We start from the raw sequence: 16,292 nt of genomic DNA, 5'->3' as shown, positions 1-16,292 counted from the left end.
AAGCCTCAACTCAGCGGCCTACACCAAGAGCCTTACGAGACTACTAGTTTGATATGTCTCAGCAATAGACTTTTGCTTTGTCCCCTTACATTTCATACTTGAAGGCATGTCGTTGACATAGACTTAGCTGCCAAGTCCGGGCAGCTGTGGAGCAGTGCGTGCCAGCTGTCAAAGCACAGTGTTTGTTTGTCTCGCACTGTTATTTATACTGTATGTTTTGTAATTAACCCTAACAATGAAAGTTCTTGTACATAACCCTGGATACGAACAACAAGATAACCACAAATGAACACGAGGGAATAACATGAACGACAAAAAAAGAAAAACATCAAGAGTCATATTGAGACAGTAAGTAAACGAAAGACTCCGTTAATGTAGATAACAGCAAGAGAGAAGAACAAAAAACACACACACACAAGCAGCCGACAAACAGAGAAATGGAGAGAGGTGTTGGGGGAGGGTTAGAAAAGGAGAAAAACAAAAACAAACGAAGCAGGCCAAGTCTAATAACAGCCATTTCATGGACGAGCAAACAGTACACAAAGCAAAAGAAACGCAAGATTCGAATCGTTCGTGGATCGTGCAAGAGATTATCAAATCTAGGAGGGAGGGGACGGAGGTTTAAACAGAGCGGTGGGTCGTATTAGAGAGCGAGGGTGAGAGGAAGAAGATATAAGGAAGAGGGGGGAAAAAAAAAGGAGGAAGAAAGCAAGGCATATCTTTAGCCATGTTTGTAAAGCACAGCCTACTTCAGTCTGATGTCAATAGACAGTTCAGACACGGTGAAGGTGACAAAGCCATTCGAGTAGTAGGCTTCGGATCCGATAGAGAGATAGCCCAGGTAGTCGGTGCTCTTGGGGAAGCCGTCGCCGGTCATGGACAGAGTCTTGGTGACAAGGGGCAGCAGGTCGGCATCCATGTTCTCGACGGGGTCCGCGGGGACCCAACTGAGGACGTTTTGGTCATGGGAGTTGGTGCCAGTGTACAGGGAGCTGGGTGGGGAAGGGGTGTGGTTAGCGAATTGCCGGTGGTGGATGGCGCAAACACACGGGACTTGACTTCTTGACTTACAAGGTAACGCCACCAATAGTCTCGGTGGCAACGGCTCCGGCGCTAAGACCAATGGGCTGGGTAGCGGCGCCGATAGCCGCGAACCACACCATGACTTCGTAGGCGGCCAGGCTCGAGTTCTGGGCCTGGGTGCGGTCGGAGTCAATGAACATATCCAGTGCGACGTTGGCGTTGAGCGAGTTGGCAGTCAGGGCGTCGACGTCGGTGCTGGTGGCAGACTCGTTGCCGGGGCCGTAGGTCCAGTGAAAGCCGAGGTTCATAGCGGTGATGTCAGAGAGCAGATCAGGGAGGACGTTGTCAATCTTGGCGTTGGGGAAGGCGTGGACGGGCTGAGTCGCGGGACCCTGCTCGTACTCCCAGGTGATGGACCACTTGGGAGCGGTGGTGTTGGTAGCATAAGTGCCGTTGTTATTGGCCGTGACCTGCGGGAGAGACGGTTAGCATGTGAAGATGGAGGCCAGGGGCCGGGGCAGGGAGGAGAAGCGACTTCTGGCAGAGAGCCACAGAAGGTCGCAAGATCAACTTACGTTCATGCAAAGGCCGCCGACGGTGGTGTCGGTCAGACCCCACTGGTTGGGATTGACTACAAGACGAAGAGGAAGCCACAGGTTAGGTACGCAGTCACGATACAATGGCCATTGTTTTATGCCATACTGGCCACGGCAGAGAGGGAAACTCACGTGTGTACTGCAGACCCTCGGACGGCGGCGTGATACCGTACGAGTCCTGGCAGTACGTGCTAGTAATGACCTTGTTGTCGGTTCCGGACCACGGCGTGCCGTTGCTGCCGCCGCCAGAGCCGCCGGTGCCGCCAGAGCCCTCGCTGGGATCCCAGGGCTGGATGGCGAACAAGACAGCGAGCGTGACTCCGATGGGCAGGCCCACCATGCCGCCGTTGACAATCCACCGCAGACTGAGCATGGCCGAACGAGTGTGTGGGTGTTGATGTGGAGAGCGAGCGTAGCTGGAGGCGCACAGAGAGGCCAGAGACAGAGACACAAAGGGGGGAGGGTGTCGTGCAAAGGCGGCGTTCAGAGGACTGCACGAAGAGTCAATAAAGGCGTGGCACAGAGGTTGACGAGGGGGGAAAGAATGAATAGGGTTTTAACGAAAGGACGCCGCAAGACTGTTCAGAGTTGGTGCAAGAAGAAAGCCGCAGCGGAAGAAAAAATATATGTAGCGGGAAGATAATTAGACAGTGGGCTACTTGAGGACGTCCGAGACGATGGGCGAGCCAGAGAGACAGAAGGCAGGCACTGGTCAAAAGCGGTGAGTGCTCGTTAGGGGAGGAGGTGCGCGCCGTCAAACAGAAAGGCAGTTGCCAGCAGAGAGGAGCAGAAGGGAGCAGCGGTTGGAAAGAGCAGGAGCGGCGCAAGAAAAAAAGAAAAAGAAAAGAAAATACAAAAAAAGAGCCTGCGCAGAGGCAGAGAACAGGGGAATTATGGGCCGATGGGCGACAAAAGAGAAGGAGGCAGAAAAGAAAAAAAACACACACACTCACGAGTCCAAATTGCCAGCTGCGCGGTGGAATTTAGAGCAGGAACAGCAGCGTCGACCAAGGGCAGTTGCAGTTGCACGTATACGACTTTTGGGCAACAGCCAGCCATCGACCGGCCGGTCCTTCTATTTGTTATTTTCGGCCACTCCCCCCACCACCACAGTCAGTGGCTAGTTGGATGTTAGCCTGTCTGCAGTTAGTGGCTCTAGCGACTGTAGAACTTGGCTTGACTTGCCAGCGAGCGAGATCCTGCAGGGCAGCGTCCGTGATTCATGCTTGGACGTGTGCACATGTTCTCCAGGGCCAGCCGGCTCAGGGCCCCCTGGCCCCCCAGCATCACCACCACCCGCCGCTCACGAGACAGCCCAGGCGCCTGAGGCCACTGGACAGCCCTGTAGCCCAGCGAAGTTCAGCGCCCGCACGCCCTGTGGCCCCGCGGCCCCAGAGCCCTACAGGCCCCGCCGTGGCCCCCTCCGCCTCCCCCGTCTCCCCTCCCCTCCAGGTACAGGCGCTCTAGCACTGCCGGCATTATACCTACTGGCATCCCTCGCTCTCAGCCACCCATGCAAATGCTTGCTAATGCTTGATACAGGCCCTTCATTGCTCGTGTAATTTCTTTGCGCACCAATAAATCAATAAATTGGGCCTGTCGGCGCCAAAGTCCCTTTGCCCGTGGTCGGCGCCATTGCTATTTTTATTTTTATACTGGAAAAGAGCCACATCAGGCGGTCCATGTTCCTTTTATTCGGCTGATAATATACAGTCTTATTTTCTCAGGTTTTTCTCAAGGCCTGTGCCCATATTGTTCTGTTGTTGACGGTGTGGGTGACGCTGGCACTGTCTCTCCCTGCTCCAAGCTTCACAGAAAATATATACAAAAAGAAATAGAGAATGCAAGACGAGTATAGGTCCGCCGGCGCAAGGCATAACAACCAAGATGGCGTCGAGCCTGTAGAACAAGAAAAAGAAAAAAAAAAAAAAAAAAAAAAACACTCCATCGACTGTGCTTTTGCCAACCGCTGCCAAAGGCCCCGTGGCGGGAGCTCTGCCGGCTGGCTATTTTGGCACGACGATCTCATCTCTCCAAGGTGAAGACGTCCTCGCGCTTCCGACCAACATCCCCATGGCCGTGCCTGTCTTCGTCCCAGTTATATCGTCCCAATTCTTTCTCAAACCTTGCTGTCCGTATTTTGCAGAGCTAGAGCCTCGTCTTGGCTCTGTCAACGGTGGAGATCTGGACACACAAGTCATGTATAATCTGCAAGGGGAGTCGATAAAATGCATCTTTATATTATATGCCCTGACTTGTGTGTCCATTTATCGCATTTATTGTTATCTCATTTCTTCTTCTTTTTTTTCTTTCCATGGATGGGGAGGGGGGGCCGGGTTTCCATTCTCTCCCTTCTCGTGGTTCGCCTCCAGCCAGCCAGCCAGCCAGCACAACCAGAGAAGGATGTTCCCAAGACTCCGGCCTGGTCTTTCTGCGCCCTTTGGGACGGCGTAGAGCGCCACGGACACAAGAGCTGAACAAACTAGTGCTGGAGCCGGAGCTGAAGTCTCTGGGTCGTCTTGTCTTTGAATCCAGCAACTCGTCCTTTGGCGAATGTCGTAGTTAGTTACATCACTGCAAAAAGCTTGTGGTTATCTACCGCTCAGGCTAATGTTGCCATGACCCTCGCAGCTCGCTCGTCTTATCTGCGCCAGGGTGAGGAGTGTGAGTCCATATGGTCCACCATCGAGGAACGACAGCGGCAGGAGAGGGGGGCGCCAACCTGTGTCTAGCAACGTTTGTGATATCTTTCTCCCGCTAACTTCAGCCCCCATTGCCTTCACTACCAGCCAGGACTGATACGAAGCTCTGAGATAGCCCCCAGTTACCCCGCCCGTCATCCCCCTACCGCCCCTTCTGTAGATGATCAACGGGTAGCCTGGCCTGGCCTGACTTCCGGCTGCTTCAAATGCAACACATCATCAAGTAGTTATTCACGGACCTATGTACAAGTATCACATGGATGATTACGAGACAGCCCACGTAGAGGTACAAGTGTGTACGTATTCCCGGCCCACAAGCAAAACCCAGCATCTTCCAACGGACGGCCATATCTATATGTACACCACCTTGGTGTTTACCGCAGCAAGATTACCTGCGGTATGCCTTGCATTCGAGCGCCCAAACACACGGCAAGCAATCTGCTGCTGTGCTGCTCTTTTGGCGTCGTCCAGGTGTGTTGGTGTTGCGTGGCGTGCGGCTGATGTTGCCGTACTGTGATATCGATATCGGCCTCGCACTGCATGGCCACAGACAGAGACACACATACAAGCACGCGTACCACGACACAAGCGCATGCATGTCTATTTTGGCCCGCGGTGACGTGTAGTTTGGCCTTGTTTGACACAAATACCATGAATTGTTCTTCTGGGTCTAGAAGCCGTGGACAATTGAACCACCAAAACACGCTCTCCCAGGTCGGACCGGGGTGGGCCACTTTGTTAGGGTTGTTAAGGGTTTAGCGCAAAGTTCCAGGGAAGTTGCCGTGTTCTGTGCCTTCCCTCCGAAGTCCGAGAGGTGTCAGATCGGCTGCGGAACATGCAACCCAAGGATTTCGTGACAGAACAACTGGGTTTCTTTTTTTTTTTCCCCTTCTTCCATTCTCTTTTCCTGTCTCTTGCTTGACTGCCCTGTTTCCGTAGGACGACAACGATCTCGTGGGTATTGCGCCTGTGGCTGGTGCGGCGCAGCCTCACTGCTCGCTCCTGTTGTGTGGTGAATGAATGAATGAATGGCATAGGGCTCCCGACACTAGAAACCTAGAAACCTCGTATCTTTCGATGCTCGGTAGAGGTACCAATACCCACAAGCACACTTGTTCAAGCTCCTCCTCCCCCAACCCCTCCCATGCCTGGCTTGCTTGCATGGTTAAGCTTGAGCCAATACAGGCCTTATCGAGAATCCATAGAGGACCACCAAGGATTCAAAGTCGCCATCGAGGGACTTTATCTGCTCCCCTAGTGCCTAGTGCCTTGGTGCAAGTCCGGCCCAATTTAGCCTTCAGCATGACAAGGGCAAACAAAACGCAAAGCCGTATAGGCCAAGGCCGGTCTCCTCCTGGGCCAGGCCAGGCCAGGCCAGCCGGGGCTTAACCCTTGCCTTGCTACACGCATGTCCAAGAATGGACTAACTTGGTCAACTAGTTAATTGGTTAAGTGACGCTAGCACGTTGTATGTACACATGTATCTTGTTCTGCAGGGACAAGCAATAGCCAACATAAAGCAGCCGCAAAATGTGCCGGCTGCACTTGGCTTTGAGCAGGGTACCACGTCGATTCGATTGGGTTGAAGCGAAGCGGCCATGTTTGCTCGATTGGAATATGGTTCGGGGTTGAATCCACGATCTTCCAGGTGTCCGGCTGCGGTTATCTGGCAGCTAGGTATTCTAAAACGCCATCGCTAGTGTTTGAAAGCCTGGTTGATTGTACTTGAAGTTGACCCCTCGCCCCGATTGCAAAGGGGGAGGAGGAGGCTCAAGGCCATGTACATACATACATGATGACATGGACTACTTGCTACTTGGTTGCCAGACCATGGGTTTGTATGGACTCGTGTGCCATCTGAACCATGTGGAACACTTGCACAGGCTTTGTAACTACTTGTAGAAGCCGTGTTACGAGGCACACGTTTCCATGTGCCACGCGCCCTCTGTGTCGGTGTCTGTCTCTGCGTGCAATACAATAGGGTGTATACAAGCAGTGAAAGCATACACACACAAGTCCAAGATCCATACACATGTATGTACATGCGTCTCCCATCACGTTTGCTTAGGAATCTTGGGCACCTCTAGCCTGAATTAGCATAACCGCGGACGGCCCGTAGGCCCCCAAGTGTTACTTGCAATAAAAAGGGAAAAAGCTCGGATAGCGTTTGGTTGCTGCTACAAATACACGTAGTTAGTAGTTGCATAACTATTTACGTGCTTGCTTGGGCTTGCATGTATGCTCCCACTGAGTTGCGGTCACTATTACGAGTAACCAACTAGTTGGTTATACATAGCTGCTTGAACATGAAGGTCTTTTGTCCATGAGCAAATACATTCGTGTCTGTGTCTGTGTCTGTGTACCGAATGCCTGTGCTCCCATAAAAGGCCAAGACGGACTGACATCCAAACTATCAAAGCCTTTCTTTCTGCGACAGGGGCCACGTCAGGGGCGACTCAAGAGGGAGACGCTAAAGCCACACATCTCGACTGGTTTGGCCGGAGACCAGAGGCCACGCCGTAGGTGCCAGTCTTGACACACAAAGCGTAGATATACATGCGCTCTCGCCGCGTCGTTTTGCAGAGACTCGCTCAGATGTATTGGGATTCAAAGTCAAGAGAAGCTACTGCGTCATCGCGTCCACAAGCTCGAGTTGGACAAGACACAGGTCACAGAGACCATCCGAGTGAGGCGCATGATAACGTGGGGGCAGGGTGGTTAAGACAAGGAAAGCGCAGCCTCCCACGGCGCTGCGGTCGATGTTCGCCGAGCGGTAGCCGGAGACTAGGGTTTGGGGGGAGGGCGAGTGAGGAAGGAACTGCGGCGTGGCAAAAGGATAGTGGGCAAGTGCCCATTCTGGCGACCGCCCTAAGCTGCCACTGGAATCTGGAGCGGGTAGCTACCTGCAGACTCCTATTGCTATTGCATTCATTGGCTGTTCTGTTCGTCGTGGGCTGTCACTTCCAAGGCAGCGGCTACCAAGAGGGAAAGAACACCACTAGAGAATGCGAGAGGAAGAAGGAAAGGACCCCAGGGAGATGGAGGCACACAAGATTGCCCCTTCCCTATCTTCCTCATGCTTTACAGAGGAAGGAAAGGCCCGTAAGTCGACCATCCTTCTGGCGACTATCTTTCTCTGTTTTATTTATTTTTTTGGTTTTATCGAATAAGATTGCGAGCTTTTTTTTTCTTCTTTTTTTCCACTGCACAAGAATGGCGTCCCTGGAGACGGTAAATCCTACGGATTTTATTGATTGCACCAGCGTTGTCGTATTCGACCCCTTACCATTGGCAGCTCAACACATGAAAGAAGAGGGAAAAAAAAAAAAAAAAAAAAAAAAAAGAGAAAGAAAAAGGGCAGAAGGAAGGAAGAAACAAGTGGGGCCTGTTCGTTCCTGGTACTTGCCCATGGAGTGCAAGTGGATTGCCGACAGTAAATAGTGCAGAGGGCAAGTGCAAGTGCAAGTGAAGCAGTGGCTCTTGCGCTGTGCAGCTCTTGCCGGCTATGCTAGCAGCCCACTAATGTTTCTTTTTTTGAAGCAGCGTGATCAAGGCTGATTAAAGGGGACAATAAAGAACAAAAAAAACATGCCAAAATATGGACTCATCCTGTAGGGTTGACAGCGTCGCGCAGCTATTTTATCGATATTTTCGTGCTGGCTGCGAGAGGACTTGGTGGCCTGGGTGGTCCGCGGATTCAGACCGAGCGGCTCTATCGTTCATTGCAACTGCCCTTCTTTTTACATGCTATTTTTTCGCTTTGGGTAATTGCACTGGCTCATCGACGAGCGAGGCTTTATTATCTGTGGCAGTTGCTGTTGTTTTGCGAGTCCCGTCCAGCCTTACTCACCACCTGCATTTTCTGCCCGCTTCCTCCTTTTCCCTCTTCTTCTTGAACCTCCTCCTTCTTTCTTTCTTTCTTTTCTGTTCTTTTTTTCCTTCGTTCTTCACCACCATTCATTCGCTACTGGCCTCGGTCAACCTCCTGTTTTATTTACTATTTGCTTCTCCTCTAATCCTGTAGTGTGTTCTTTGGCCTCCAAGCCCGCACTCACGCTCTCCCGCGACCCTCCTCTTGTGTTTATTTGTACTTGTACATCTTAATATGCGTGAGCTGCCCTAGGAATTCTTACTCTGGTCACCACGCACGCCGTCTCTCGCTTTATCTTGAATCTTCGGACCTTTGTCCTACCCACACTCGCTCACCCACAAAATACACGACCTCCGCCGAGGAGAGGTCCCTATTGCTCCCTTGGCCCGCCAGCGCTTTGATTTCTAATTCTCCCCGTCTCCATCGGCCGCAGCATCAGACGCTCCGCCCGCCTCACTCTCCAGAGTGAACCCTCTGTCTCCCCTCCCACCTACCCAGCGTCTTTTGAAGAGCCAGCGCGCACCACCTGGCCGCCAAGATGCTCGGTAACAACGGTCAAAACCAGCAACACTATGACCAGCAGCAGGCATACGAAATAGACGAGTTCCAGCACTCGCCGCCCCAACAGGCCTACTACGAGGAGAACCAGGTGTACGGGCGCCCGATTGCCGGCTACTCCCGGCCCTTCTCGGCCCAGAATGGCCAGCAGCAGCCCCAGCAGATGTCTCCGCAGCAGCCCACGCCGCAGGGCAACTCGCCCGTGCCGCAGATTGCCGCGCCCGCCCACGTCGGCGGCTCGCAGATGAGCAGCTCGGGCGAGCTGATGAGCCCCTACGGCCAGGTCATGCCGCACAATGCCGACGGCCAGTCGGGCGCATCGCCCTCGTGGACGCCGCTGTGGGCGCCGCCCGGGTCTAGCACAACGCTGCGCTACAGCGTGCAGTCTTCGACAATGGACACGCCCTACCACTCCCGCCCGGGGACGCCGACGCTGGCCAGTGGTCGTGCCACTCCCCGCGAGGCCCTCCTTGCCGCCAAGGGCGAATGGGGCTCCACCATGGTAAGTTAAGCCCGCCAGAACAAAAGCGTTGAAGAATCTTGGTTCATCTTATTTTTGTAGCAGCCTCCCAGCCAACTGTCCCTCGCCGGCCTGCTCCCCGGCAAGAACGCCGAGGCCGGCCAGTCCTCCGATTGGAGCGGAAACTACAACATCGTGCAGCTCCACAAGCGCGACGATGCCGAGATCAACAAGGGTATCCGCCGCTTCATTTTCAAGTTCACGCCGCTTCTCATTGTGCTGAGCATCATCACCTACATTGCCTACCTGACCTACCGTATCTACTGCGTGGTGGACGCGCAAAAGACGTTCGACACCGTTTACGCCCAGGCCTGGGTATTTGTGGCTGTCGAGTGCTGTGTTGCCATTCCCTCGCTTGCCCACAACATCTGGACCATGTGGTCCTTCAAGAAGCGTAACCGGCCTATGCTGCGTCTCGAGGGCGAGGAGGTTCCCTTTGTCGATGTGTTTATTACTTGCTGCGGTGAAGACGACGACGTTGTCCTGGACACTGTCCGTGGTGCTTGCGAACAGGACTACCCCCGTGACCGCTTCCGTGTTGTCATCCTGGACGACGCCAAGGCCGAGTCTCTCCAGGCCGGCGCCCAGGCCCTCGCTCTGACCTACCCCAACCTGTACTACATGGCCCGTATCAAGATCCCCGGCCAGCCCCACCACTTCAAGGCCGGCAACCTGAACTACGGTCTTGAGCAAATGCACCTTCTCCCCGGTGGCGCTGCCCCCTTCATGGCTGCCCTGGACGCCGACATGATTCCCGAGCCCATGTGGCTGCGCGCTATCCTGCCTCACCTGCTCCGTGACCCCAAGATGGCCCTGGCTTGCCCTCCCCAGCTATTCTACAACACTCCTCCCTCTGACCCTCTGGCCCAGTCTCTCGACTTCTTTGTCCACGTCATTGAGCCTGTCAAGGATGCCATGGATGTCGCGTGGTGCACTGGTTCCGGCTACATTGTGCGCAGAGAGGCCCTGGACGACATTGGCAACTTCCCCCTGGGCTCGCTCGCTGAGGATGTCGCTACTTCGACCATGATGCTGGGCAAGGGCTGGAAGACTGCCTTCATCCACGAGCCGCTTCAGTTTGGTACCGTTCCCGAGGACTTTGGTGGTCACCTGAAGCAGCGTACGCGTTGGGCCATTGGAACTGTCGACACGTCCTTCAAGCTCAACTTCTGCCTGTGGGGTCCTGCCGTCGAGAAGATGAAGTTTTCTCAGCGTTTCTCTGGTTTCCTATACGCCATGCTGTCCCTGTACACCATCATTCTGTCCATCTCGATCTTCGCTGTCCCCATCATTCTCATCATGCAGAAGCCTCTAGTCGCCTACGCCACTGATGAGCAGCTGAGATGGCTGATGCGCGGCGCCTTTGCTGCTGTCATGACCAACCGTCTGTGCGAGTTCGCCATGTTTGCCCCTGCCGGCTACCACACCGGCCAGCGTGGCTCGCGTTACCAGCTCTGGATGGCCCCGTACATTGCCCTGTGCATCATTCGCTCCTTCGTCCTTCCCACCTGGCTGGGTGGCCAAACCCAGGCCTTCAAGCCTACTGGCTCGCTCGGCTCGGCGCTTAACGAGCGTGACCGCAGCACTCGCAAAAACATGTTTGTGCGTCTCTGGGCTATCCTGATCAACTACATGGCCATTTTCCACCTGGTCTTTGTCTATTTCTCTCTTGTCGGTGCCACCTCGACCACCTTCCGTTGCTTCGCCATCGAGACCACCACCAAGGCCGAGCTCAAGTGCCTGCTAACCCACGTCTTCTGGCCCCCGATCACTATCCTGTTCACCATCAACTCGCTGTGGACTCCCATCTCGTACGCCATCGACCCCCCTGCCATGCCTCCCCGCGAGCAGCTTCTGGAGCGCGACCCCAAGACCGGCGTTGCCCACCCGACTCCCGAGAGCAAGAAGATTGCCTTTGGTGGCCAGGCTGCCTGGTTCGAGCTCGAGTACACTCTGACGACGGCTTTCACCGCCCTCGTCTTTGCCGCCTCTTTCTGGTACTTCTAGACACCCAAAACAACTACTTCTCTTGCTGAAGAGCCCCTCCACTCGCTCGCAAGGCTCGGAGGGAGATGAGCTGACGAATTTTCCATGTCATGTGTCTTGTCTGGTTTTTGATTTTTCCTTTTTCCTTTTTGTTTTCGGGTCCTATAAACTGTCAAATACGGCACATGTTCACCCGCATGGCCGTCCGCGTCCTGATGCTGATGGCACTATTGCTTTTTTCATCCTGTTTCTCTCTCTTTTTCCTATGCCTTGTCTTTTTTTCTTGTTTCTGTCATCTGTGCACCTAGAGGTAAACGTCGTTTCTTTTTTTTTTTTCTTGGGGGTCATCATTTGTCTCTGCTTCTTGCGTTGTATTGTCTCGGACGGATTCGGAACGGACTGGTCCTTTCTTTATCTTTGTCACCTATGAGCATGTATCTCCTTGTTCTACTTAGCTTGCCGTCGTGTGTTTCTTTTTTCTCTCTTTCTCGAAGCTACAACATTATCTTGTCTACTACAATGCCGTTTTCTTTTTGTTTCCGTTTCCGTCCGTCTAAAAAGAAAAATAAGAAAAAAAACAAAACTTGAGTGTTCTTCGCTTTTGTGACTACCAAAAAAAAAAAAAAAAAAAAAAAAAGAGATGCCTTTTCGCATGTTCATACGTTAAGTTGGGATGATGATGAACATCCTCTGACCCCGATCCCTAACACAACACACCGCCATCGTAAATCCAAACAAAGGCCGCAGCCCGTGGACAAAAGCTTAGCTTTTTGTCTCTCTCAGCGCCGACCCGGCTGAAACATGCAGCTAACCCAAGTTGAACCCGAAAAGCAATGAAAAAAAGGGGGGGGCCGGGATGGGAAGGAAGACAAGGATCCTTGATTTTTCTTGGCTTGTTATGGTGGTGTTGTTGTTGTTAGTGAAGAGCCCTGCAACTATAACGCAAAGCATTGTCTAGATATTAAGGCAGTGTAGTGGGTGGGAGCTTGGAAAGTAATGTAAGGAACCAGTACTACGTTACTCTTTTTTTTTTTTTTTTTTTTTTTTTTTTTTACCTTTTCATGTAAGCTGACAGCCTCGATAGCGTGGGGCATGCCTAGGAGGACAGACAGTCATATAATACAATAACCACATCAATGTATATGGGTGAGGAGATGTTGGGTACAAAGTAAAATGAAACAAAAAAAGAGAGGGAAGAAAAAAAAAAAAGAAAAGAACGATGCTGCTGACGACCAATGATTGGCATGCCAGACCTTTTTTTTTTTTTTGGCTTTTTTTCTTTCTCTTTTTCTCTTCTTTTTTCTAAGAACAGACTTGGTATGTATGTATGTAGATACATCTGTTCGATCACTAGGTCACTGGTTGCCATGTTTATATTTACTTTACTTTTTTTGTTGTTTTTCTTTTCTGATTCTTCTTGCAAACCACCCCATGTCGAAAGGAAGTCAAAGTGCAGACTTGATATAGACGCCATGGATACAATTTCATGGGGCCAAAAAAAAAAAGTGGTCAACTTCCGCCTTAGTTTTGCCCTTTGCGCGGGCAGAGCGCAATAGACTACGTATAATCGTCATTCAAAGCCCCCTCTCCTCCTCCCCCTGGCTACGCTTTGGCTCTTGTGATGATGGGCAGTGACCAGTCAGTGAGGCATCATGAACTTGGGGAGAAAATTACGTATACAAATACACATGTCACATGTATGTATGTATGTATATTCCAGCATAGCACAGCAGCTGTTGAAAAGTACCTCATTGGGAAAACTTCCCTTTCTGGCTTGTCCACATGGTTGGCCTGTTCTTTTTCTGTATTTTTGTTTTCTTTCTTCTCTCGCGCACACAATGGGAGAGGATGAGGGCGGGCGGGGGCAGGAAGAACTTGGCCAATCGCTGAGCCTCCAGTTCTCCTTCCCTCCCTGTGGTGTGGCTATGTGGCTTTCCCCGCTACTTCCGCCGTCCTCCTCTCCTCCTGGCCCCCTCCTCCTCCTCCCCAAGCAGGACCAAACCAATCTGCCGTATATACGGGATCATCGCAAACGAACAACAAACATGGGAGGTCTGGTGACTGCAAAATGAGAAGAATAAGATGGAAGAAAACATCCGAGGTCTTTTTTCTTTTTTTTGGGGAGGAGAGGGGGGAATTAGATGTGTACTATGTATGTACATACACCTGGTTTCAAATGTCTCACACCACTTGGACTACACGTATACAAGTGCCAACCGCTTCGTACGGGTATGCCTGCTCCTCGTCGTCTCGACTAAGCAAGAGGCTGCTCAATTTGATACGCTCGATGGAAGGGAGGCTCTTTTTTTTTCTTCTTCTTTCTGGCGTAGGCTTGTGCATGGAGAGCCTGTAGCGCAGAGATATTCCAGACGATGGATGGATAGGTGGGTGGGCTGTTATTTGGCTCTGCAGTAGCGAGCAATCGAGACGCACATGTTGCCCTGTTGTCCGCTCCGAGCACCTCATTATCCATACCTTGATGTCTACTTGTAAGAGTGCTGTGCCCTTGCTGGTCTGGCTACCAGACACCCGGCCTTCCGGTTTTGCCTTGGTTTTTTTTCTCTTTCTATTTTGTATGGTTGGTGAACTAGTTATCTATAGGCCTGTTACATGTAGCAGAGTTATTGCCCTTTTCGGGATATGTTGAGTCCTCGAGTTCTCGAGTCGCTGGTTTCCCGAAAAAGAAAGAAAAAGACTTATACGTCTTTTTTGCCCTCTTTGGGATTTACCCGTTTAGGTAGACTTCCATTTCTGGCGACTTGCCTGAAAGGGAAACTGGGATTATGGACCTTTTTTTGACGTCCAAGTAGAGTCGTAGGGCTTTGGCTTTCTTTTTCGTTTAAATTCTTGTTCGGCATCATGGGTCCATCCTCCCCTTGGTAAAAAAAGAAACTCCATTTGTCATGGGTTATGCTATTTTTTTTTTTTTTGGGCGGCGTCCATCCCCCCCGGGGAAGCGTTGTTCGTGACTTCAGAGCCAAGTCATTTCTATAGCCCGATTTACACAAGCAACCTCTGGGGCTGTTCGCCTGTGCAGATTTCACTTGTTTCTAGAAACGTGTCAAGGACAGGCCGATGGTCTCTGCGCATGTCAGTCTTTGTTTTTCTTTTTTTTTTTTTTTTTTTTGGCTCGTGGGTCTTCTTCTTCCATGCAACCAAATTAAATGGTAGACTCACTTGCCACGCTGGTCTTCATCTGTGCAATTGTTTTCTTCTTGGGCGTTGCGTGCGGATGGCTGAGAGCAGGTCCGTCTCGTCTGGGCCGGGGGACGACGGAGCTGGGCCAGCCAGCCAGTATGTAGCCCACCTCTGTGGCCATATAAGTACACGACATTCGAGACCTGCATGAACAGAGTCTGTTTTTTTTTCTTTTCCCTTTTCTTTTCTGCACGTCGTCTTCCGGACTTCTCTCCCGTCGGTAGCGTTGCACTGCGTGCTACTCTGTGCGGCTGGCCCTGAATGTCTGGGTTACAGAGCATTGCAGACAAGATCTTGGGGGAGGGAGGGACTCTGTGAGTGGAGAGTGGGCTGCAGATATCGTCTAGCGAGTCTAAGCATCCTGTCTATGTATAAGTGTGTTATGCTTGCATATAATAATCCTTTATTCAGGAACGGAACCAATCCACGGCCGCCATGCCAAAGGAGAACAACATGAGGGTTGGAAAAAAAAACACCGTGGCCAGGGCCCCGCCGGCAAATTCAGGGGCACCCGAACAAACCAACCTCCTCTGCCTCTGATCCCGCTGCTATAGAAGAACAGGAAGAAGATACAGTAAAAAAAAAAACAAAAACAAACAATAACACAAGAGGAACGGGAGAAAAAGGATTCTCGCCTCGTCTGTTGTTCTGGCCCGGACCTTTGTGTTTTGGTCCCTTATTATCTTTTTTAAATTTTTTTTATTGACGAATAACCATCTTCCTTGATGGGATGGAGGGAGGTCTGGCTGCATGGCTAGAGTTATTGAAAAAAAATACTCCTAAATGTGCATCCGCAAACACAAAGAGTTAGTTCACCGGGCCCTCCTGCTCCATTGAATCTATTTTGCTACTTCTGCTGCTGTTGCATTGGCCATCTGATCCCATGGCGTGCCGCTTAACTTTCTGGAGATGGAGTCTTCCCCCCCCTTGGCATCTCCTTCTCTCCCTTGGCACAACTCGCCAAAAAAAGCAAAAAAGCAATGGCACGAGGGTTGATTAACATGTGCATCCATACATGCACGACACATGCCAGCCAAAAGGGGTTGGCGAGCGCGGTTGTCAGTGGTCTACCAAAGCCTAGAAGCATGTGGTGATCGGGCTGGACAGGACTGGCTTCTGGAGCACAGCGAGAGTGGCTTGAATGCTTGTTGTTAGCAGACAGTCTAGTCTGGCGGCTGATCTGAGAATGTGTGTACATACATGGGCTAATGTCCCGTCTACCGAAAGGTCACACAAACAGTGCCCGTCAGGATCTGGCATCTGCCAAAGACGATGGCCGATGGCCGGCTCTAATTCCCGTGTCTCTCTCACACATACGCTTGTAAGTATTCTCCCACGTCGGCGGTTTGAGAGGGCGACTAGAGCGGTTGTTTCGCAGGCCGCGTGGTCTCTCTGGAGGCCTTGAAAACTTGGCACTTCTCAAGCCGGTAGACCGATGACTCTTGCTTGCTCTGCCGCTCGGTGGTTCCCCGGAAATACCATGGGCTCTCTGGCCGGTCAGTGGCCTGGGCCTACAGCCCATATTAGGGGGGGAGAGATAGAGAAATGAATTGGATAGCCTGAAGCAACTGGCCACAGCTCGCTTGTAGTACACACATGCATTAAACAAGCTCGAGCCGCTGCACGCGTCTGAACTGGGCCAAAAGGCTCAGTCAACTGTATTTCCGAGCCGGTGCCGGATAAATCGAGTCGGGCTTTTATGGGCAAATTTGGTCGTGTGACGACTCAGCTTGAAGGTAGAGGGCGCCGACTGCAGTGAACGGTTGCGAGGTTTGGGGCCTCACAGTTGTTTAGAATGTGGTATCCAAGGCCGAAGTCCAGGTGCACCAGGCTTCAAA

At 51.9% G+C, this 16,292-nt stretch overlaps 2 protein-coding genes across 2 annotated transcripts; one reads left to right on the top strand and one right to left on the bottom strand.

Annotated features, from left to right (window-relative positions):
• Positions 1-745: 745 nt before the first annotated feature.
• BROUX77_006348 (uncharacterized protein) lies at positions 746-1,992 on the bottom strand (the record flags this gene model as incomplete). Its single annotated transcript, XM_073751323.1, has 4 exons — positions 746-992; positions 1,072-1,493; positions 1,599-1,654; positions 1,752-1,992. 4 exons carry the CDS (start codon positions 1,990-1,992, stop codon positions 746-748), a joined length of 966 nt encoding a protein of 321 aa, XP_073603417.1.
• A 6,738-nt stretch (positions 1,993-8,730) lies between these two features.
• On the top strand, positions 8,731-11,277 carry BROUX77_006347 (uncharacterized protein; the record flags this gene model as incomplete). The annotated part of the gene is made up of 2 exons (XM_073751322.1): positions 8,731-9,252; positions 9,313-11,277. The coding sequence occupies 2 exons, from the start codon at positions 8,731-8,733 to the stop codon at positions 11,275-11,277; spliced, it is 2,487 nt and encodes an 828-aa protein (XP_073603416.1).
• Between the last annotated feature and the right edge of the window lie 5,015 nt (positions 11,278-16,292).

Source organism: Berkeleyomyces rouxiae, assembly GCF_048999995.1.
Source record: "Berkeleyomyces rouxiae strain 22BRR77 chromosome Unknown BrBRR77_ptg000008l, whole genome shotgun sequence".
Taxonomy (NCBI): Eukaryota; Fungi; Ascomycota; class Sordariomycetes; order Microascales; family Ceratocystidaceae; genus Berkeleyomyces; species Berkeleyomyces rouxiae.
The sequence above is the reverse complement of the archived record's forward strand: the minus strand, read 5'-3'. Positions and strand labels throughout refer to the sequence as shown.